The sequence below is a fragment of the Mya arenaria genome, chromosome 1 (assembly GCF_026914265.1).
Source record: "Mya arenaria isolate MELC-2E11 chromosome 1, ASM2691426v1".
Lineage (NCBI taxonomy): Eukaryota > Metazoa > Mollusca > Bivalvia > Myida > Myidae > Mya > Mya arenaria.
The window spans coordinates 50,528,271-50,551,079 of record NC_069122.1 but is presented as its reverse complement, the minus strand read 5'-3'; the positions used below and the strand labels follow the sequence as shown (position 1 = coordinate 50,551,079).

Genomic DNA, 22,809 nt, shown 5'->3' with positions numbered 1-22,809 from the left:
GTGTTTTCTGTCGCTTTTTTGCATATTGTTTCCTTATCGGAAATGAAATAGTGTACATTTTTAGGGAATATCAAATGGTATCAGAGATTGCATCTAATTTGATTCACACTCGAAACAATGTACAATAACTATTTCATTTAGTGTTGTGCAAATCAAAGGATCAATTCTAAAAATAGCTAGAGTAATACATTTATTTTAAAGGTTGCATTTGGAGGGTTAAATCAAAGATATCAAAAGGTCGAAACCTTTAGATAACGTTGATATTTGCTCAAAATATCGTCTTTGAAGACAAAATATTTCATAAGAGTTAAAACACTAATAATCACTCAAAAACAGCTACGTTGTTTCGAGATTGATTGATTGACATTATCACGTGGTGTTATGAATGTATTGATAAGGGGACAAAGTATCTACCACTTTTGTAAAACGCCGATGACTTTGTGCATTAGGTGCCGTATTGTTATTTTTTCTTGACTTTACAAGCGTTAAATCGTATTCCACTAAATCCAAAATACTTTTTAAGGTTATAAGTGTATTTTGTTCTGCAATTTCTATATCATAGTGTATGTTTTCAGGTGCAATACCGGGACAACTTATTTTGGGGTCCCAAATCATGAGCACGACCCTTTAAAGAATAAAGTATATAACCACCAACCATTTCGTTATCCTCGGCGGTAACAACCTGGTCTCGAAATTGCGAGTTCTAATCAAGCTGTTAATTGTGACTTTGTCTAGTTAATATGTTTATATTTGTAATAAAAAATATATTTCAAACTTTCGGACCAGTTCTATACAACTCTTTGATATGGGCTAAATATTAGTGTCTTATTAGAATATATCACTGGTGGTTATTGACATGACAGAAATGTGTTATGTATGGTGTGCTTGAGAATAAAAACAGAGGCTTCAAAATGCCTACCAATTTCTGAGAATTTGTCTTGACCTTTAATATAAGTGTTTGTCGAGCCGATAAAGATTTATAAACATTCTCTAAAACGTGTTAATAGTATCTAAACTTGCAAATCAGTGATGAGTTATGTCCTTACTTGTATTGACAATCATTGACAAATATTAAAACAATAAATTGGCTCACACTTATTAAAAAAAAACAACAGTTTGTGTAATCCTTCAATTTAAGGAAATTCAACAAAAGAGTTATATTAATTCAAGACTTTTGTTGCCGCATTCTATAGTAGTGTGTAAATTAAATCCTAATTACTTAATGATTAAAGAATCTTTGCATGAGAGTTGATTGAGAGCTTAAATAATTTAGGTTAGAAAAGTATATTCAGGGAACGTCTCTATATCCAATTGTAGGTGTTTCTTATAATATACTTTTTTTCCTTATATAAGAAAATAACTGAAAAAGTATTTGAAAGAAAATATAAACCATAAAGCCAATAATGACGAAACATAACGCAAAAAGTGTCCGTCTCTCCGGTTACATTTGTCTTAGAAGATGTATGAAGTGTCTTTGAGGGATATAAAAGAGCTTAGGGGACGAATTCTTGACAACGTCTAGTACGAGAAAAGTAAGTTATTATTACATTATTCCGCTGCTGCTTACTGGCGTGACAGTAATGAATAATGTATGGCGTACTTGACGATTTAATAAGATGCTTCAAATGCCTACAAATTTCTGAAGACTAGTAAATACTTTTGGGGTTTCTGGTTGCTGGATCAATAAAGGTTAATCACATATTAAGAAAAGATTTGTCAGTCATGTTCTAACGGGAAATGAAGATGTTGTGTTAAAACAAGAAATTGTAAAAGGAAATTGAGAAACAAGTTATTTTAACTGGACGGTTTTGAGAGAAAAATAAGTGCATCCCTAATACTTGTCCTATTGTGTTCAACGATTTAAGGCGTTTGGATATATGTTGCGGATTGTGGTTGTTATGTTGATGACTGTCTGACTCCTTAAGCATGGATTTAGATCCCATTAATTGAGGAAAGCGTTTTCAAAAGATATTCAATATGTTAGGACATTCTCTAAGTACATTTGCAGTCTTAAATCCTAATCGTTTATGGTATTATCCATCCTAATTGTTATTGCGATATTCTCATACAATAACTGTTTACCTCAAAGCGAAATATCGGCTAATTGACTTCTTAAATACATATTTGAACAGAGGTTACAAACGCATTATTTTTCATGTTTAATATATGTCAGTATTTGAACAAGGAATCTCCTAGAGTAATAATATCATGCTGATCTCAAACCTCTGCGACATTAAGTGACTAACATTTATGCCAGGTTTGTATTGTTCGACAGAAGTGAGTGTAAGAGTGCTTTTTCCAAATTACTGCTGCTTTTATTCTCCTAAACGAAACGCAGTGATAAATTTTTAACTTTTTTCTCAAATCCATTTTTAGATATCATATTGTATTCTAATTACTTTCGAACGAAGTAAGCGTTGGCGTTTGCAGAATATTTCTTGGCGATATTTGGTTATCCTTAAGCCCCGTTTTCAGAACATAAAACCAACGCAAACTGACGACAACTATATAAGAAATTCGATAGCATATTTCTTTGACATGTATATGCCAATATGGTATAATTCAATTGGTTGTCCGGTAAGCGCAGTGGTTAGCGCACTCGCTTCTTACTTAGGCGACCCGGCCTGGGCGCATGTGTGTTTGGTTTGTTATTACCAAGCCGGACATGTGAGTTTCCTCCGGGTTCTCCAGTTTCCCCCACAACACAAGATCACACTATCGCGTATCATAGCGCTAACGACAGTGATTTTAATTAGATGTAATAACGTGTCTCACAATTGTAAAATAAATAAGTTTAAACTAATTCAATTCGTATTTTCTCTTAACTTTCCGTTCGTTCAATGATGCAATCATTATTAAACTATATAAAGACATTGTATTAAACCTTAAAATTGTGAAGGCAGGCTACATCTGATGGTTGTCCTTTAAAAGATGACATCGTACCTTTTAAGAATTGGTACCGCTGCTCTGGCTGGATTATTTTGTTTGAGGTCATTTCTGTAGCTGGTTGTTAAGTACTTTATATTACATTATTGGTTTTTAAATGAGTTTATATAAAGGCATAGTTTTTTACCCTGACTTTTCTGAGGTCAGCTATGTTTGATTGTTGTCCTTGAATAACTACATCATACCTAAACAGTTGGCAGTAATGCTTCTGCTTGATTTATTCCTTTGTTTAGTGTATTTGATGTTCATATCAAGTCGCTGAGTTCTTAAAATTACCTGTCAATTACCATTCGTTCATAAGTAGTATGCTTCATTGTATATTAATCATAAGTTAATGCCGGCTATAATGAAGCTTATATTTTAATTTTGTAAATGCTACGTTTTGTGTCTCTCGTTCGTTGGCTATGGCCCTTATCTTGTGCCTCCAAACATTGCATATACTTGATGTTTGACTACTCGGCTTGTCCCTGTTTTTTATCATGTTAAGATATCATCTAAACGTCCTATCTGAGATCATAAATACAATTATTTTCATAAGACAAGGCGCTTCAATTGAAAATAAGTTTTTTTCATGATATAGAAGGTTCGGCAAATTGTTTTAATTTAAATTTGTATGTCCGTACCTCTAGAAACGTACACTCTACACCACATGCGATCCATATATGGTTATTGATACAATTTCGACTCATTCTGGAAACGGAATGCATTTAGAATACATTAAAAAGTGATATGTGGTAATATGTTTTTTTTCGGATCTTAACAGCATAGTGATGAAGATCAAAATAAACTCTTCTCAACGATTAGTTTTTATTCAGATATACATATAGACGGTCAGATACACACTTACACATGAGAAACATACAGTTTAATCATACTAAGTAAACGCAATACATACAGTTTATCATCATTATGTCGCAAAATGAATTAAATAACAAAGCGTAGATTCAAAAACAACTCTAGCAACAGCAACTTAATAAACTATTATATAGACGATGTTTCCCAGGCCGTATTTGCATGACTATGATACAACCTATCAGGGAGAGTGTGAATCACTACATGCACGGGTACATGAAAGCGTGGACATCCTTTGGTGCACTATGTCGTCTAGTTATGTGAACATTTAGATTGTATATGTATGATAACACTAGGAACGTGATTTCGGCGATCCAAGTAAGCCAACAAAAACCATTTTAAAACGAATTTTTGCAAACGAATTTTTATCTGCATACAAGTACACGTACAAGTAGTGTCTCTCGAGAACATTACATGTAACCATCAATACACAATTACACAGTGATACATATGAAGTGTGTCACGTTTAAATGTTTTAAAAATGTTCTTGCTTAGAACAAACAATAAGCGATATAAAAACAGAATATCGGTACAAATAAACCCAGTTCTGCTCGTTGTGGATCGTATGTTTTGTGGCATTGTGTAGTATTGAACTACTTGGTAAAGACACTATTATTTCAATATAACATTTTTCAAGACATGCAAACTTTAATACAATCAAAGGATCTACAGTGTTAAAAATACGTGGATAATGGGCAGGAAGTATGTACAAAACCAAATAAGCACGACAACACTGAGGAAGAAGGTTTGCAGCTTATAGTGTGTCGCGTTTTTAAGTACTTGCATAGCTTGTTGCTCATTCCTTCGCCAGGATACATAACGCCAAGTAATGTCGAATAAAAGAATCTTTATGATTCAAGCGTACTTTTATTTAAAAATCTTAAACTTACACAACGATCGCATCAAATATGCGGTTTATATACATGATCATAATATTAATCATAAGCATAAGTTTAAGACTTATACAGGTCAGTATATGAATCATTAATGAACAATGGCTACAAGTTATTTGTCTATCACAATGTACATATTTTATTTGTAAATCATGTACCACGGGCGATTTGGCGAAGAGAAGTAAATGATTAATGCGGTATTTTATTGATTCCGTAATGAAACCTCCCCGGCAATCTGAATCTCACATATAGAGAGCCTCTAATATTACTATTTTCCGTAAAATAAGTATTCTGGAAAAGTTTGAATTAGACAGGGTCTGCCTGATAACTACAAATTTTAAACCAGCAACTAAGACCACTCGTCTGCGGAAACATCTGGAAGTACAGAGTTATAGACTTGTATTTGATAGTAACATTTTATTTGAAGAAGAGTTTTCTTCACCCACCACCCTCACGCATATCCATATGAAACAAGAGTTTGTCGGTCAATTCGATACCGACGTTTCACTCTAAACTATATAGTCACTCAAACGAAAGAAAAGCAGAACATATTACAACAAAAGTGATAGTACAATTGCCGATTAAAGTGCAAGAAAGATCTTGCCAATCATTTTCCACATATGGTCAATGTTCTTTAATATTTCGTCCAAGAGCATAATCAAAACAATTATATAATCCATTTTAAGAGACCAAATTGGAATACATACACTAATGGTGTCATAACAAAATACATTGTATCATATGAAGAACATGGATTTTGCAAATATACACATAAAAATATAAAAAATGATCAACAATTTGTCAACTTATCCGCATGCGATACCGTTAATTTAGCATTACATAAGTCCTTAGGTCATCTCTACTGTTCCCATTGTATTAAAAATGATTTTACATGATAAACATTGCTTCTGGTCACTATTTCTCCTTATTACAAATGTGTAATATAACATTGCTATACTTGTATTGGTCAGAAGATAGATCACTACGCATGTTGGCAAAAATAATTGCTTAACTAGCAATATATACTTTTTTTGTTACTTTAAATTTATGACAACGTTTAATATGAATACAGTAGTACATTTTGCCAAATCTTAAGAGGAAAACTACTTCGTCTTGATTTCGTGAAAACCCTTTTAAAAACAATCGTTCCTCAATGTATCGAAATTTAAAATGATATGAATTATCACAAAATTATGCATCGTCTTATCGGTTATGACGTTTTGCAAGAGAAAGAAAATCTCCTTATAAGTATAGTGGTTTCGTTGTTACTCTTATTTTATATAATCAGTATGAATTGTTCTTAAAAATAAAATAAAACCTATTGGCTATATCAGCGGTTTTAAAAGAGTCCGTGTACTATACTTTTGCAATGATATTCGACTCATCACTAGTGCAGTTGAAACAGGTAGGTCATTTTTTTTCCAATTTTTACTTGAAAGGAATGTGGTACAAAACAATCTGACACTTGTCATCATATAAAACATGACTATATTCAACTCGCCCAGCTGAAGGCACACGAACTATCATTTTTCCTGAACTCGTTGAATTAAATTGTTCATTATATGACGACTCGTGAAAACACCCTATATGTTTTTATTCTGACGGGAATATCAACTTTCGTGGTATAGATAATTGTATTGTTTACTTTTGGGTTTTCAAAAAAAGATTTCAGATGAACAACAATCCTTTGCCCTTGCATTCCTTACTATTGAAATGTTAATTTTATGGAACAACTTTCTGTACCTGAAATATCTTATCGCCTTCAGTTTAGTTGTAACATTCGTCTAAGCTTTTCATTGCGCGTTCTACACTTATTTCTGACCACCAACTAGGAAAGTCGGACACATCATAGTGGTGATGTTCTTTGAGCTCATTCTTATATTTACCAAGAAACCACTGCCAGAACAGTGAACCGTCATGCATTGAATCTTTCGGGCGTATATCCCAGTCAGCACAATAGTTTGCATAGTCTTTGAAATTATGAATTTTTTCGGGACATTCCTCTTTTCGATCGTTACATCTATAATCAAAGAACTCACATGTATGTGTCAAATTAGAATCTACAGCATAATTACAAACGACACTCACAGCTTTAAGCGTCGAGGTATCGCGAGTGCCTACGCAAGCTGCGGGTTGGTGTTGGTTACAGACGTGTTTAACATCTTTAGAATTATGTTCGTTTTGAGAACATGGCTCTGAACAAAATGGACATTGTTCTTCGCATCCCCATAAACGCTTGGAAAGTCTTGATATTGGGTTATATCCGGACCATTGGATATTTTTTTCATTAACGTCCTCAAAATCAGATTCAAAATATAAGTCATCAAGACCTTTCCGCACAACATTACAAAAGTATGGTACATCCTGAATTATCTGTTGTTCAAACTCTCCAAAACAAGACGAATCTAGAACCAAACCATTTATCTCTGCATTTAATTGTTCAAACCACTTCCGACCATCAACAGTATCTTCTGAAGAGAAAATCATTGTCCGTGAAAGTGAAATAAATGCTGACCGAACTAAATCTAAACAGTTTCGAGCTTCTTGCGTTACTACTCTCATATATGTGCCATCTTTGAACAATATTTTGTTGCACTTTCTTTGAATCCACAGCTTTGCATACTCTCTCGGACCTTTTAAATACATAATAAAATTATCAAAGATATCCTCCAATGCTAAGTCCTTACATATGTCTTTGAGTAAAATATATTTCATTTGCGGTAAACATTTTCTAAAAATGATCTCCGATTGTAGCGGAATGTTTTCAGATATGGTGTTTTTCAAGGATCGTTTAACACTTAAACAAAATAGGTTCGCAGCTTTTTCCTCTTCACGGCAATTTTCAAGAGCTGCTTGGAAAACGACCTGCATTTCTTTTCTTGTCTCTGTTAAGGTAACATTTATTCCATGTGTGTTTTCATATTGTTCATTATGCTCTCCAAACAGGTAAGCGGCATATCGACAAACGTGGATGTTAAATTTGATTTTGTATGAAGGAGAAAATAATAGATGCTTGTGTTTTGTTATCTTTGTTGTAGCTATGTCTTCCAAAGTTCGGATCAATTTAGACACACCTGTATTTGTGATTAGATTTGGTTCACTCATAATCTCGTCAATTTTGAAATCCATTATTGCTAGAAGCTCTGAACTAAATGTTCCTAACATATTTTTAAGTTTTTGGTCTTTAAACTTAAATATGAATTTTTTTTTCAACGTTTTCACACTTGCATCGTGTTTGTCAATGCCAATATCCTCATACGATTGTTTTAGGTTTGTAAATGTCGGTGGTTTTAAGGAATGGTGTCTACTTTCTTCCAAAATGCCCAGATGGTGATGTTCGTGTTTGTGAAGTTCAAATAAGGCCTCTATTAACATGTTGAATAATGTGTCACTACTAAAGTTAGTAGGAGTTATTTCTTTTTCTTTATTGGAGCGAATATTCTTTTCATATGGCAACCAACTATCTTCAAATGATTTGTTTTTCTCCGTTTCCGTAAAAGACTTTCCTCTAAAAGAAGATGCAAATTCTAATGCTTTTGTTCTGAATTCCTCTTTCGTTTTCTCTATGTTAAAGGACAGTTCAACTGTTAGCAGTCTGCTTTCGTATTTTTTCTGAATGTCTGCGTTTATATCCTCTACGAAATTATTACATTGTACTTTAGCCCAATGGATTTGATCAAATCGCCATTTTTGTATTAACTCCCTTTCTTCACTTGTATCAAAGAATTCATTTAATTCCTTTTCCAAATCTCTTGTTATTTTGGACAATATGTTTTGACATAGGGAAACACATTCGTTCTTTTTTTCAACAAGTTTTTGTTTGGTCGTGGCTGAAGTAATTCGGTCTCTAAATGATTTTAAAGTACCGCCATTTAGCTTTGTTTGAACGTCCCAGACTTTATTTCGTACATATTTGTCAAGGGAACGATACGCTTTTATTTCCATATTATTTCGGAATGAGAAAACAAAGTTTTCGGACAAAATACCTTCCCATAGGTCTTCCGCACGAGTAACTACGCCCATTAGATCTGCAAAACATGGCTTTAGTTCTAATGCAGAATGTATCGCACCGAATTTCATTTTGGCTACTTCCATACAGTAATCTTTGTTTACCCGATTCATTGGAGGAGTTCCTTGCCAAAGATTTGGTATATAGTGCACCTGTTCATCTTCATTGAACTCAATGATATCGGTAAACCTTTTTATTGAATTACTACCCTCCGTCTCAGCTGCTTCAGACGTTACTGTGTCTAATATTTTCATAAGCTTTATGAAGCCATCCTTCATATTATCTGCTGCTGATCTATCTGATACATTATGATGGACAAACATACATGTTTGCCTCATATTAAGCGCTCCGTTCGCAAGTTTTAATCGCAAGTAAGCATGCACAATTATTTGTAAAATATCTCTCATATCTGACATGTTTTCTCCCATTATGTTCATAAGGGTTAAATCACCTAATCCTGTGACAAAGGTTGCAAGTTCGTTATCTCGATTACCTACATTTGTTACGCTGTCCAGTTCCGGAGCTCTGAGTCCCTCGGAGTCTATTATAAGTATATAATCAACTTTAGTTGTGCGCTTTCGATTGACAGACAATAGCTGCGCGCTTACTCCCCTAGTACATCTACCTGAGCTAACAGAGAAATGGCTTCCAAACATTGAATTTAACAAAGTAGATTTTCCGGAACTTTGGAGTCCAAGAACACTTAGTGTCATAACTCGCCCATTTCTAGATTTCTTTTCGATACTTTTGAACACCATTGCTATCCATTTACTTGCCAAAAATGCATTATCTCCATCAATGATTTCCAAAATTTCACCATCAAAAACTAGATCAGCAACAATATTTGCAATATCTTCTGTTGGCGGTAGGCAATATCGATGTAGATCCACTCCGCAATGATGAGACGAATCACATATACGACCTATTTCTCTAAACAGGTGTTCAACTCCGAACGAAGCGTTCTCTATGTCTAATTCAATGTTGGAAAGGCGTTTATGAAGATGCTCAATTTCTAAGTGTTTGTCTGGATATTTCGCCTTAAGGTAAATGTATTGGGATCGTATTTCACTTTTTTCTTGCTTCATTATCGGTAGATAACTTCTGCTCTCACATTCAAAAAGCTCCCTAAGATTTGCTAAAAAGTATTTTCGAAGAGTTGCATTACTATTAGTTTTGCACAAAGTCTGAATGAATGATTGGACAGTTCTCGTTATTTCCAGCGAGTCTGACCTCAGACGTAACACCTGTTCGTCCAATTTAGATTTTTCTTCAATGTCTCGGGTTCTTTTCCGTTCTTTCAAATTTTGAGACAAACGTTTGGTTATAGAAGAAGATACAGGTGTCAAATATTGCTTGCAATATTTGAATAAACCTTTGCCAGGAGATAAACCATCAGTGTCTGCAACCTTTTGTTGAAGTTCTGTTTTCATGACTTTTAAAATATCTAATGCCAAACTTAGTCCTTCCCGACAAAGTTTATCATCTATATCGAATTTGATACAATCTGAACTGCCTGGTTTAAAACGGGTGTTTAGACAATTCACGTTCGAGTCTCTTATTATATCAAGTATGCTTTGAAGTAAATCGTTTGTGTTGTTAAAAAAGTTTTTATCTCTACTATACTCTTGTATTGCTTGTCCTTGTAGTTTAAAAGCTCTGTGGAGTTCTTCAATGTAATCAAATGTATCATCAGTTCCGATTTCTGACAATGAGTCTGTGAAATATAACACTAATTTACATGTTAATTTTTTCCCTTTTAGTAGAGTTAAGAGTTCTTTGATTTGTTTTGTTTCTAAGAAAATAATAATGCAACTAGATAGGTTTTCAACAAAGTCAAAGCAAGACTCTGTTATGTCAGTTCGAATGTCTCCACGTATATTCAAAAGCGTCAATGGGATATCATTCGGAAGAACTTGATTTGCAAACTTTTGCAACCAGAATATCTCAACAAACCCTACAATTTTCCTCCGAATCATACCCCCTGTACAGTCATGGGAATAAAAGGTCGAATATGCATTACTTTCACCTGAAAGAATACAATTTAACAATTGAGACTTCGAAAAATTTGGTCGGCCTATTCTTGCAAAACTTATTACACGAGTATTCATATCAAGAGCATATTTACCTTTAAACTCATTTGTCTCTGTGTAAAACGTTATCGGCTTCAAAGGCCAAATTGATACAGAATATCTATCGGAATGTTTGTCTCTATATATAAATGGTAATGCTTGTTTGCACAAAAACATCTTTCTAAACAGTAATTGTTTAAGCATGGGTTCGCAACAAAGATACATTGTCATAAAAATATCCATCTGACTAATAACGTCCTGCTTGCTCGTTGTACTACGTTTACCTTTACCAAATATACTGCGTACATCGAACACGGATTGCCCTTCAGACTTCAACGTTTCTGCTGTGTTCTCTGTCTCTTGTGTATAAATACAATCACGCGCAGTTGAATCAACAGCGATGATGTTCCGCAGCATAGTCCATGGCAATTGAGAGAGAGACCACTTTTCTCCTCTAGGTTGGTTAGTATGCACAATCATTGCCTCCTGTACCGTTATCAAATTGTGTTCGAATCTTTCTTCAAGTCCAAGACGGCGAAGCAAGTTTATTTGGATATCCCCGCTATGTTCTTAAAGATATATAATATACACATGCATTTATGTTAGATGAACTGATTAGCTAAATGGACTATTTTTCCGGGTGTTATAAAACAATCTAAATAAGATTACTCGTCTTCAATTAATGCAGAAAAGACATCTTATGATATTGCCACGGTTGTAGATATGCAGACAGGAGATTCAACTTATATTTCTAAGTTTTCACCCTGAACACATGATGTATGTGTTTAATCAACAAACATGATATCAAATATATAGATGAAAAATACGACTGTTGCATAAGTATGCTGACTTAACGACTTAGGTGGAAACTGGCTCGTTGCCTTTTACGGCAAAGAAGTAAACAAGACGTACCGTACGATGATCAAATGATAAATTTGACCCAAAGTATTTTTTTCTTAACATAAGTAATGTCGTAAATGTTTTATGCAATGCTATAATAAATAATATAAGAACGATGTTTTTAAGAGAAATATATTGCCATAACAATAATACAGAATAAAATAGATACAACACGTGTATTGAGTAGCTTTTACACAAGAATGTATCGCAAAACATTTATATATATATATATATATATATATATATATAATATATATATATATATATATATATATATATATATATATATATATATATATATATATTATATAAAATTCCAAATGATCAATCAAATTCAATGTAAACATGATAATATGAAGATTAATAAAATTGAAATAGAAAATTAGAAATTTAACAATTAAGATAGAGCAAGGTACAGAAAGTTAGATTATATATACCTTTTGTCGGGGTTCCCTTATACTTGGTAACATCCGGCGGGATAACGTCAAGCGCGGTGTGTTCCGACTGATGTTTAGGGGTATCGATTCTCCTCTGGCTGGCCACTTCCTTCGTTTCGGCGATGCCACCGGTAACGTCAGTGCTTTCTGTCATGTCACTCATCGCTTGGCCGTCGGAGTCTTAATTGAGTAATAAATGTAAGTCTGATTTGTTTAACAGCACACGATGTATAGTAAAACAAACACCTAACTATTGGTTAGTGATTTAATATTATCCGAAACCGGAGAATTACTGTTTTTTGGATATATATACGGAATTTTACCGGTGAAGCAAATGTTTTACTAGCTCAATCACTAAAGTGTTTCTTTTTCTTTTTTTATATTTTTTTTTCTTTTGCCCTCGTATAATTTAAGGTAACAGAAATCTTCATGAATATACTTAGTCAAAATTATTGGTTTAGACAGCCGCGTCAATTGTCAAAACCTGTAAAATGACAAAAGAAATGTGTATCTTGGGTTTATTATAAAGGTCAGGAACATTTGAATTGAGTAACAGTAAACATTAAGACGTAACAATGAAGATAAAGTAACGTACAGGAAGTAAGATCATATAGTGTATACCTTTTGTCGGGGTTTCCTTATACGCGGTAACATCCGGCGGGATGACGATGAGCGCGGTTTGTTCCTTCAGATGTTTAGGGGTATCGGCACTCCTTTGGCTGACTACGTCCTCCGTCCCGGCGATGTCAGCGGTGACGAAGGTGCTCTCCGCCATGATACCCATCGCTGGGCCGTCGGAATCTAAATTCAGTAACACATGTGAGTCCAATTCGTTCAAAAGCTCACAGTTAACTCGATATATACTGTTTCCAATACTAAATTATTGATCAGTTATTTAATATTATCCGAAACCGGAGAATTAATGTTCCTTGGAAATATAAACGGACCTTTACCGGTGAAGCAAATGTTTTACTTTCTCAATCACTAAAATGTTTCTTTTTCTTTTTTTATATTCTTATTTTTGCCCTCGTATAATTTAAGGTAATAGAAATCTATGTTTTGGGATTATTATAAAGGTCAGTAACATTTGAATTGAAATACAGTTAACATTATGACGTTACAATGAAGATAGAGTAACGTATAGAACGTAAGGTAATATATGTGTATACCATTTGTCGGGGATCTCTTATACGCGGTAACATCCGATGGGATGACGATGAGGGCGGTCTGTTCCTTCTGATGTTTAGTGGTATCGGTACTCCTCTGGCTGACTACGTCCTCCGTCCCGGCGATGTCAGCGGTGACGAAGGTCCTCTCCGCCATGATACCCATCGCTGGGTCGTCGGAATCTAAATTCAGTAACGCATGTGAGTCTAATTCGTTCAAAAGCTCGCAGTTAACTCGATATATACTTTTACTAACACTTAATTATTGATCAGTTATTTAATATTATCCGAAACCAGAAAATTACTGTTCCTTGGATATATATACGGAATTTTACTTGTATAGCAAATGTTTTACTACCCCAATCACTAAAGTGTTTCTTTTTCTTTTTTTATATTCTTATTTTTGCCCTCGTATAATTTAAGGTAACAGAAATCTATGTTTTGGGATTATTATAAAGGTCAGTAACATTTGAATTGAGAAACAGTTAGCGGTAACATCCGGCGGGATGGCGAAGAGCGCGGTCTGTTCCTTTTGATGTTTAGGGGTATCGGCACTCCTTTGGCTGACTACGTCCTCCGTCCCCGCGATGTCAGCGGGTGATTCAGCGGTGACGACGGTGCTCTCCGTCATGATACCCATCGCTTGGCCGTCGGAATCTAAATTCAGTAACACATGTGAGTCTAATTCGTTCAAAAGCTCGCAGTTAAATTGAATAATAGCATAACTAAATTATTAATAAGTGATTTAATATCATCCGAAACCGGAAGACCTGTTCCTTGGATATCTATACGGACTTTTACCTATGAAGCAAATGTTTTACTACCCCAATCATTAATATGTTTCCTTTTCTTATCCTTAATATTCTAATTTTGCTCTCTCATATTTTAATCCACAGATTACATAATTCCTTCCTGAATATTCTTAGTCCAAAAATTTTGTATTAGAGACTTTAAGAAAGCCAAATGTTAAAAGTGAATTCTTGATTAAAAAACCGCGGCAATTGTCAAAACCTATCGGATGACGCCAAAAAGTGTATGGTTTTGGATAATAGGGATTGAGTCGCCTTAATGAGGCTTAACGAAATCAAGAAAACATGCAAGTTTCTTATTACATGAAATAAACATATGCGTTCAACCTTTACATTTATATACAATGAACACTTCCCAATTCTAAACATGGCAGGTTTAAAGATGAAACTAAAAAGAGATAAAACAATAAGAAAGTACAAGAGGGCCAAGATGGCCCTATATCGCTCACCTGATAAACAGTTCTTAAAATATTGATCGGATTATATACTGGACTTCTCCTGCCTGTACGTCGCAAGTAAAACTATAATCAACCCATTTTTTAGAAGGACCTGTTCGATTTTATCCATTTACGGTCATATTGTACATTTGATAGTAAACAGGAAGTCCAAAGTTTGAAAGTGATAGCTTTGTTAGTTTGCATGTTAGTGACCAAAGAACAACACTTAAATAAGAAATATCAACAAAAAACCTTTCTGACAATTTTTCTGGATATTAAGACTAAAAATATTACCTCTAATGTGTTAACAACGTGTTTCCATATTTGAGCTCTGTGGCCTAGTTTTCGAACCCAGATGATCAATATTCGAACTTGAATCAAACATTATCATAACAACCATCCAGACAAATTTCCAGGATATTTGGGCTAAAAATTTTACCTCTAGAGTGTTAACAAGGTTTTTCCATATTTGGGCTCTTTTACTTAGTATTGACCCCATATGACCCATATTCGAACTTGAGCTAGAAGCTATCGACACAATCTTTCTGACAAATTTCCAGGATATTTCTGCTGAAAATATTACATCAAGAGTATAAACAAGGTTGTTGCATATTTTGTGTCTGCGACCTTGTTTTTGACCCAAGATTACCCATATTCGAACTTGAGCTAGAAATCAACAAAACAGTCTTTCTGACAAATGTCCATGATATTTGGGCGGAAAATTTTACCTCTAGAGCGCTAACAAGGTTTTACCAAATTTGGGCTCTGTGACCTAGTTATATCAGATGACACATACTCGAACTTGAGCTAAAAACTAACGAAAAAAATCTTTCTGACATATTTCCAGGATATTTGTGCTGAAAATGGTACCTCTAGAGTTTAAAACGTTGTTTTTCATATTTGGGCTCTGTGACCTAGTTTTTGACCCCAGATGACATATATACGAACTTGTGCTAGAAATCATCGAAGCAATCTTTCTGACATATTTTCAGGAACTTTGGGCTGAAAATGTTCTCTCTAGAGTGTTAACAAGGTTTTTTCCATATTTGGGCTCAGTATCCTAGTTTTGACCCCAGATGATCGATATTCGAACTTGAGCTAGAAATTATCGAAACAACCTTTCTGACAAATGTCCAGGACATTTGTGCTGAAAATTTTACCACTAGAGTGTTTACAAGATTTTTTTCCATTTTCGGCTCTGTGACCTAGTTTTTTTACCCAAGATGACCCATATTCGAACTTGACCTAGAAACCAATGAAATACCTTTCAGACAAATTCTAGGATATTTGGGCTGAAAATGTTTCCTCAAGAGTGTTTTCCATATTTGGGCTCTTTGAGACATTTTTTTACCCCAGATAACCCATATTCGAACTTGAAGTGAAATCATCATAGCAAACTTTCTGACAAATTTTGACTGCAAATGTTACCTCTAGAGTGGTAACAAGGTGTTTTTCATATTTGGGCTCTGTGACCTAGTTTTTGGCCCCATATGACCCATTTTCGAAACAATATTTCTGAAAAAATTCTAAGATATTTTAACTGAAAGTGTTTTCTCTAAAGTGTTAACAATATTTTGTCTTATCTGGGCTCTTTGACCAAGTTTTTTACCCAGATCACCCATATTCAAACTTGAGCTAGAAATCATCAAAAACAACTTTTCCAACAAATTTTCAGGATATTTGGGCTGAAAATGTTACCTCTAGAGAGTTAACAATGTTTTTTTTTCCCACATTTGCGCTCTGTCACTTAGTTTTTGGCCCCAGATGACCCATATTCAAATTTTGGTTAGAAATCATTTAACCAACCTTTCTGACAAATTTCCAGGATATTTCGGCTGAAAATGTAACCTATAGAGTGTTAACAAGATTGTCCATATTTGGGCTCTGTGACTAAGTTTTTGACCCCAGATGACCCATATTCGGTCTTTAGCTAGAAATCAGCAAATCAACCGTTTTGACAATTGTCTAGGATATTTGGACTGAAAAAGTAACCTCTAGAGTGTTAACAAGATCTTTTTTAATTTTGGCGTCATGTGACCTAGTTTTTCATCCCAGATGACCCATATTCAAACTCTTCCGAGTAATTACTGGGACAAACATCCTGACCAAGATTCGTGACAATTGAGGCAAAAATGTGACCACTAGTGTTAACAAACTAAGTGTTGACGTCCGACGAACGACGGAAGACAGACGACGGACGACGAACATTCATTGATCCTGATAGCTCACCCTCAGCCGACGGCTAAGGTGAGCTAAAAAGTCAATAACATTTGAATTGAATATAAGTATATATATTAAGACGCAACGCTGTAGACAGGAAGTAACATAATGTATACCTTTTGTCGGGGAACCCTTATACACGGTAACATCCGGCGGGATGACGACAAGCGCGGTCTGTCCCACCTGATGATTAAGGGTATCTGTTCTCCTTTGGCTGGCCACTCCCTCCGTCTCGGGGATGTCAGCGGTGACAGCGGCGGTCCCCGCCATGTCACCCATCGCTGGGCCGTCGGAAACTGAATTGAGTAAAGAGGCCTATTCGTTGAACAGCACACAGTAAAGTATAGTATAACTAAAAGTTATAAGTTCCTCATTCACTTATTTGTTTGAAATATTAATGATGTAATCTTGATAAGAAAATTGCGTTCATTTCTTAAACCTCCCACATAACATATTAACTCTATTCTTTATATTGGAAGGATTGTGTCATTCCGGAATGATTATTTAGTGCTGTGTATATCCAGCTTTACGACATTTTGCACCGAAGCGCGTAGTAACAACTTCTAAACATAGAACGACGTGAACAAGTTCTAGGTTTCTAACAGTTCCAATTAGAGGGAAAAGAACGATGTAACATCATTTGAATCGAGACAATACTTCCTTCAAACAAACATATTCTGGTGTTTTGAACATCAATGCAAGCAATACAATATAAGAGAGCAGCGCACATCACAGATTTGAAATCAAAAGATTGTATATTTCTTAACTTAATTTGTTAAAAAATATTTAATATATATATTACTTTTTTGTTATTTGATTGATGTTTTTCGATTTGATTTTATTGCATATAATCATAAATCATATATGTTTGTTAAAAACTTAACGGTGAGACATGCAGTGTTGCTTTAAGATTCAATATTGTATATTGTTTACCTATAAGTAAGACCATGAATTTACGCGACGCATCTTCTAATGGTGCTCTACAATTATTTGTAGTTTTATGAAATTTAATCATAAAAACGAACTTATTGCTGTGATACTATTGTAACTGACGACCGCTAGGATGCAAAGACGAGCTCACGCATGGAGTGAAATCCAATGCGATTATTACATCCCACTCCTTGGAGCATAATTAGTCAGTTATTCTAAAAGTTACATTTAAATTTTGAATAAGTATTAATATATAATTATGCTTAATAAATTGGAAAAAAAGATGATATATATACACCTTCCGTCGGGAATCCTTTTTCCACGGTAACGTTAGGCGAAATAAAGAAGACTGCATTCTGTTCTGATTGCTGTCTAGGGCTATCTTCGCTTCTCTGATAGGACGCTTGCTCTATGCCAGCAACGCCAGGGGTGGTTTGCGCTGTTTCGGTCAACGGTCCAGTGGTGGTTGTCCCGAAAACTAAAAATACATGATAAAAGTTCAAACCAAGTATTACAGATCCTTTAATATTTAAACGGATTTTTAACAGGAGAAGAACATGTTTTATTCCTATGTCAACTATAACAATTGAAGAGAAACTGATGAGTTGACATTATTTCAATCGAACAAAAACCATCCTTCAAACAAACTTAAACAGGTCTTTTGAACTTTTCTAAAAGCAAACATATAAGAAAACACTGTAAATCGCAGATTGGATTTCAAAAATGTTTATATCACTAAACTAAATTTGTTATTAAGTATTAAGCATTATGTGTAGAATTGTAAAATGTAACAGACAGGTTTAGATACATATTTCTTCAAATATACTTTTATGTTAAATAATTAACGATACGTACCCACTGAATGTGAATATCCTTTCGACAAATATTGTAACATTGAACATGTACTTAAAACATTTCTGAATAAATTGACAATTACCTTCCTTGAAGTTCTGCTGCTCCATTTCCTGGAAAAAGGACAGCTACAACAATTTGTATGCACTTCTTCAATAATAAGGTATTTAGTTTAGTGCACCTATCCAGCAGTACTGGTTTACTTCAGTGTCAAGTAGGCAGGTCTTTTTTACCGCTATTCCACAGTTAATAAAACATGACAACGTTATGTCATGTGGCCCTTAGTTTACTATTCCTTGTTTTGTAATTTGCAAAGCTAAATAGGTTCCTTGCCTGCACATTTGTAAAATATAGATTAAAGTAAGAATGTCAAATTTAATATTACAAAAATATATTGTTTTAAGTGGCGTTAGCTATTGCTTGTATAATGCAGCTTATTACGGTTAGTGAATATAACATTCCCAAGACTTAGCTAAACATACTACATATCTAAATACACAGACAGTGTACTCTCTTTCTAAACAGTACTGATAATATGAATCAGTGTATACCTTTTTATCGGCCTGAGCATCATTTTCCCGACACACGCGTTGGGGCTTTTGTGGAACAGAAGGAGCATTTCGAGCTGAAAATTTATGTGTAAGTCTAAAAAGTATAGACTTGATGTTTGTTATAGGACCATACAACAAACTGTGGTTACCAAGCTGCGTTATGTGCTTATCATAGTTTACCCTCTACTTTCATGAATGAAAGGATTTAAAATATTAATTTGACTTGGAAATGAGGTGGTGAATGTACCACCCATCTACTATGGACCGTTAGTTTGCAACACGAGTGTTGCTGCGAGTTCTGGAAAATATGTTTCTTCCATTTTACTCAAAGACCTCTTCGTCAAATCAGTGAATTACCTTATCATTGTCCTCTAAATTTGAAATTTCCTCTCAATGTGTATGCTTACATTGCACATGTACTTGAAACATTTATGTAAAAATGAAATTTACCTTTCAATACGTTCTGCCGCTCCTCTTGCTAAAAAATGGCAATTACAACAATTAGTATGCAATACATAAATACATAACTAACAATTTAGCTTAACGTACATCTTCTGCCATATATGTTTTCATCTGTATTTAATATTAAGTTGGACGGGTGTTTTACAGATATCCCAGGTTTATAAAACAATACAACTGTGTAACTTTGGTACAGTTACTAGTATAGTGCAGCTTAAGAAGAATAGTTGATACTTCAAAACATGGACTTGGCTTAACATATTACATTGCTGAATTACACGAAAATGGCATGTTCTGACTTAATAGGGATTAATCCATATACGATGTTATACCTTTTTATCACCCTGAGCATTAAATGATCGAGAAACGCGTAGACGAACAGGAGGAGCTTTCCGGGCTTAAAGACAAAAAGTATGTCTTATAAGTACAGATATAGTTTCTCGAAAAACTTTACTGTAAACGAAGAGAAATATTTGCTTAATATACATATATATTTTCTGTTTAATTGAAAATCGTTGAATATTATTATTTTACATATTTATAAAAGTAATAAATCGCACAATCGTTTAGGAGTTAATAACATACATATTTATTTTATATGTGCAGATAACATAAATTTTAATTGCAAAGTCCAAATGATTTGACAAGCGAAGGAATGCCAGACTGGTAGGTTATCAAACTTTCGGATTTGAAGATGAAAGAGACAGTTTACAAAAAAACAATACTTCATGGGATAGGTCTAGTGACTTAACAAAGGCAAAATTTCTTACCTGGTTCTGTTGGCACCTGGAAATAATGCTATGTTTAGCTTCAAAATGAATCAGGGTTCTCGTGTGAAATGTAAACAAATATAACTATGTTATCATTTCACAGACCAAACCTAGCAAATCATAAAATAAGCGTATGAATAAAATTTGCATTCAATATCAAAAGAAAGGTTAAACTTTAGCCTGCACTATATAATTGTGCTGTAAGAGTCAAGTTTCGTCGCTAGGCAGCAAGTCACATGACCATGTTCACTGATTCTTTTATTAGTTTAGGACTTTTATTTCTAAGGCTGTCACGTTAAGGTATTGCGAATCAAACAAATATCGCTTTATTTGAATGAGTTCTTTAAATGGGGTACAATTTATTTACAATTGTGTGACATGATCAAAAGAATCCTGCGCTTGTTTCAAATATAGCAACTGTGAAAGCGCTAAGCGAACTTCTTTATGTTATCAATGTTTGGTTTCTTCTTCTGGAAATTTTTCTTATGGATTGTGAAGGTATTTCTAATGTCATCATCCTATTGCATGTGTTATAAACCCCTGATTCGTAATTAGTGATCAATCACCCAAATGAATAAATCAAACATAACATACACACCGGAACTTGAGTCTTAAGTTGGTCCAGCGGAGACGCTTGTGTTTGCGGTTCCATTTCAATGCAAGAGGATCCGGATTATTGTGGGTAATCTGTGAAAGTAGTTTTGTTATTGCATAAAAACTAATACTTATTAGGCTTTGCGACTTAGCACTGTGACGCATTTGCACATCGGTGTGGTATCACTCACAGGCAAGAGCTGTACTCACACTTGTGTAGTCAGGGCATTGACGTTTTAATAGTGTCATACATACTTAACACAATTCATAACGCAACAGCTATGTTATAGGTTATTATTTACCTTCGCCTACTTCTTTGTATAGATAAAACTTAACGTTCATATTGTTATACCTGCAAAGGATTATGACGTCATTGGTTACTTCAATATTGCGCTAAGATTGGATTTACGCGACGTCATTAAACCAAAGATATACAACGTTATTAAAATCAGCTATTCTTTTATTGAAACGTATGTTTCTTTAAGAACTAGTACTCAATTGCTCATTTTTGATCGTAGTGAACAATTATTTTAAACATAAATACAAGTATTGATCGGGGTTGCTTTCTTCCGTTTATACTATATGAACTTATTTTCAAGACTGGTGCCACTGATGCTTCTATGCCATCACGGTGTATTACGAAATCGGGTTTTGCGCAAAAGCTCGACCCATGAAGTCACAATTATCGATAAAGGAATTGCATAACATCGCGACTCCTCTTAATTGTTATCATTTTATCTAATCGTGGCTCAGCCGAATTAATGCCCTAGGCAATCCCTGGTGAGCTAGTATGAAATACCCGGTGCCCCATCATTGATCAATGAGGCAACATTTATCAATAAGTCACAGTGACATCACGAAACACGCGATATTTTAACTAGTAAGTGAGCGTCGCACGAATGACTCTGAGGCACTTAACTATCGACCGAAGCTACACAGTACTGTAAACATTTTTAACACGCGATGGTTATTGGTTCACGTTATACCCATTCAAAATATAGAGCATATTAGACAGTTAATATGCGGTGATACAGTTGATTGCATTAAGTCATTCCGCACAAAAAAAAGCAAGCAACGAAAAGTGATGCACTCTAAAAGATAAAATAACTTATAACTAACCTGGTATTTCTTTTTATCCATATTATAAAGTTAAGAGATATATAACAACAGTTTTATTTAAAATAAATGGTTCGCATAGTACTGTGTAATACAATTTTGGGCTATTGTGTGGCAGGAAACAGAAAACACATTGATTACTTCGGGTGGCTGGAGTTAATGATCTATTCGTACACAATTTATAGGAAAAAATAATCAGGTAAGAAATAAATGGATTTAATACTGGGACAAATTACTTTCAACTTTATTTGTAGAAACATCCTTTGAATTTGTTGTCACCTTGCATCGAGGTTGCGTGTTTTCCATTCGTTTTTTTCAACCTAAAGCGTGCAATGCAAACTGCGCTTCCAGAGGACTAATCGCTTGATCCTCATCTGATTTGACTTGCATGTCTGGTGTAGATGTATACATTAAAATAATATTTGTGTGTTGTAAGTCGTCTATATCATATGATGCATTTCAGTCTGAGATGATGAAAACAAAGATCAATTTAATGATAAATGAGAGGCCATTATAATGTAAAGCAACTGCCATTTGTATTTCTACACGGACACGTTAAGGCCACGTTTAGACAAAATCGTTTCAATGTTAAGCGTCCGCGGAGGGATAGGTTTTGAACTTCCGAAACGAAAAAGACAACACATTTAATAAGATTAAAGATCATGCTGAACGTCGTCGTTCCAGTATAATTTGGACTTCAGAACACAAGTGCAAACAAAATGTTTCATTCTTTGTAATAGTATTCTTGGCATTTGATATCAGAAAATAACGCATTATGTGTGATTCTCATGATAGGTCA

At 34.4% G+C, this 22,809-nt stretch overlaps 1 protein-coding gene across 1 annotated transcript; it reads right to left on the bottom strand.

Annotated features, from left to right (window-relative positions):
* Nucleotides 1-3,749: 3,749 nt before the first annotated feature.
* Nucleotides 3,750-22,325, bottom strand: LOC128227758 (polycystic kidney disease protein 1-like 3). The gene is made up of 15 exons (XM_052938575.1): nucleotides 22,247-22,325; nucleotides 20,899-20,987; nucleotides 20,301-20,316; nucleotides 19,863-19,927; nucleotides 19,522-19,549; nucleotides 19,072-19,145; nucleotides 18,606-18,633; nucleotides 17,967-18,146; nucleotides 16,855-17,034; nucleotides 13,756-13,929; nucleotides 13,276-13,455; nucleotides 12,728-12,907; nucleotides 12,107-12,286; nucleotides 11,054-11,338; nucleotides 3,750-5,066 (listed from the first exon to the last, which is right to left on the bottom strand). The coding sequence occupies exons 2-15, from the start codon at nucleotides 20,950-20,952 to the stop codon at nucleotides 5,041-5,043; spliced, it is 1,650 nt and encodes a 549-aa protein (XP_052794535.1). The 5' UTR covers nucleotides 20,953-20,987; nucleotides 22,247-22,325; the 3' UTR covers nucleotides 3,750-5,040.
* Nucleotides 22,326-22,809: the final 484 nt, after the last annotated feature.

Excerpts from the sequence above, each read along its gene's own strand:
- LOC128227758 (XM_052938575.1), bottom strand. The coding sequence starts at position 20,952 with ATGGAACCGCAAACACAAGCGTCTCCGCTGGACCAACTTAAGACTCAA. Across the intron at positions 12,908-13,275 it reads TAAGAGATCCCCGACAAATG|ATTCCGACGGCCCAGCGATG; the intron begins GTATACACATAT and ends TACTGAATTTAG. Across the intron at positions 5,067-11,053 it reads ACGCAGTATATTTGGTAAAG|ATGTTTCCGCAGACGAGTGG; the intron begins GTAAACGTAGTA and ends CTGTACTTCCAG.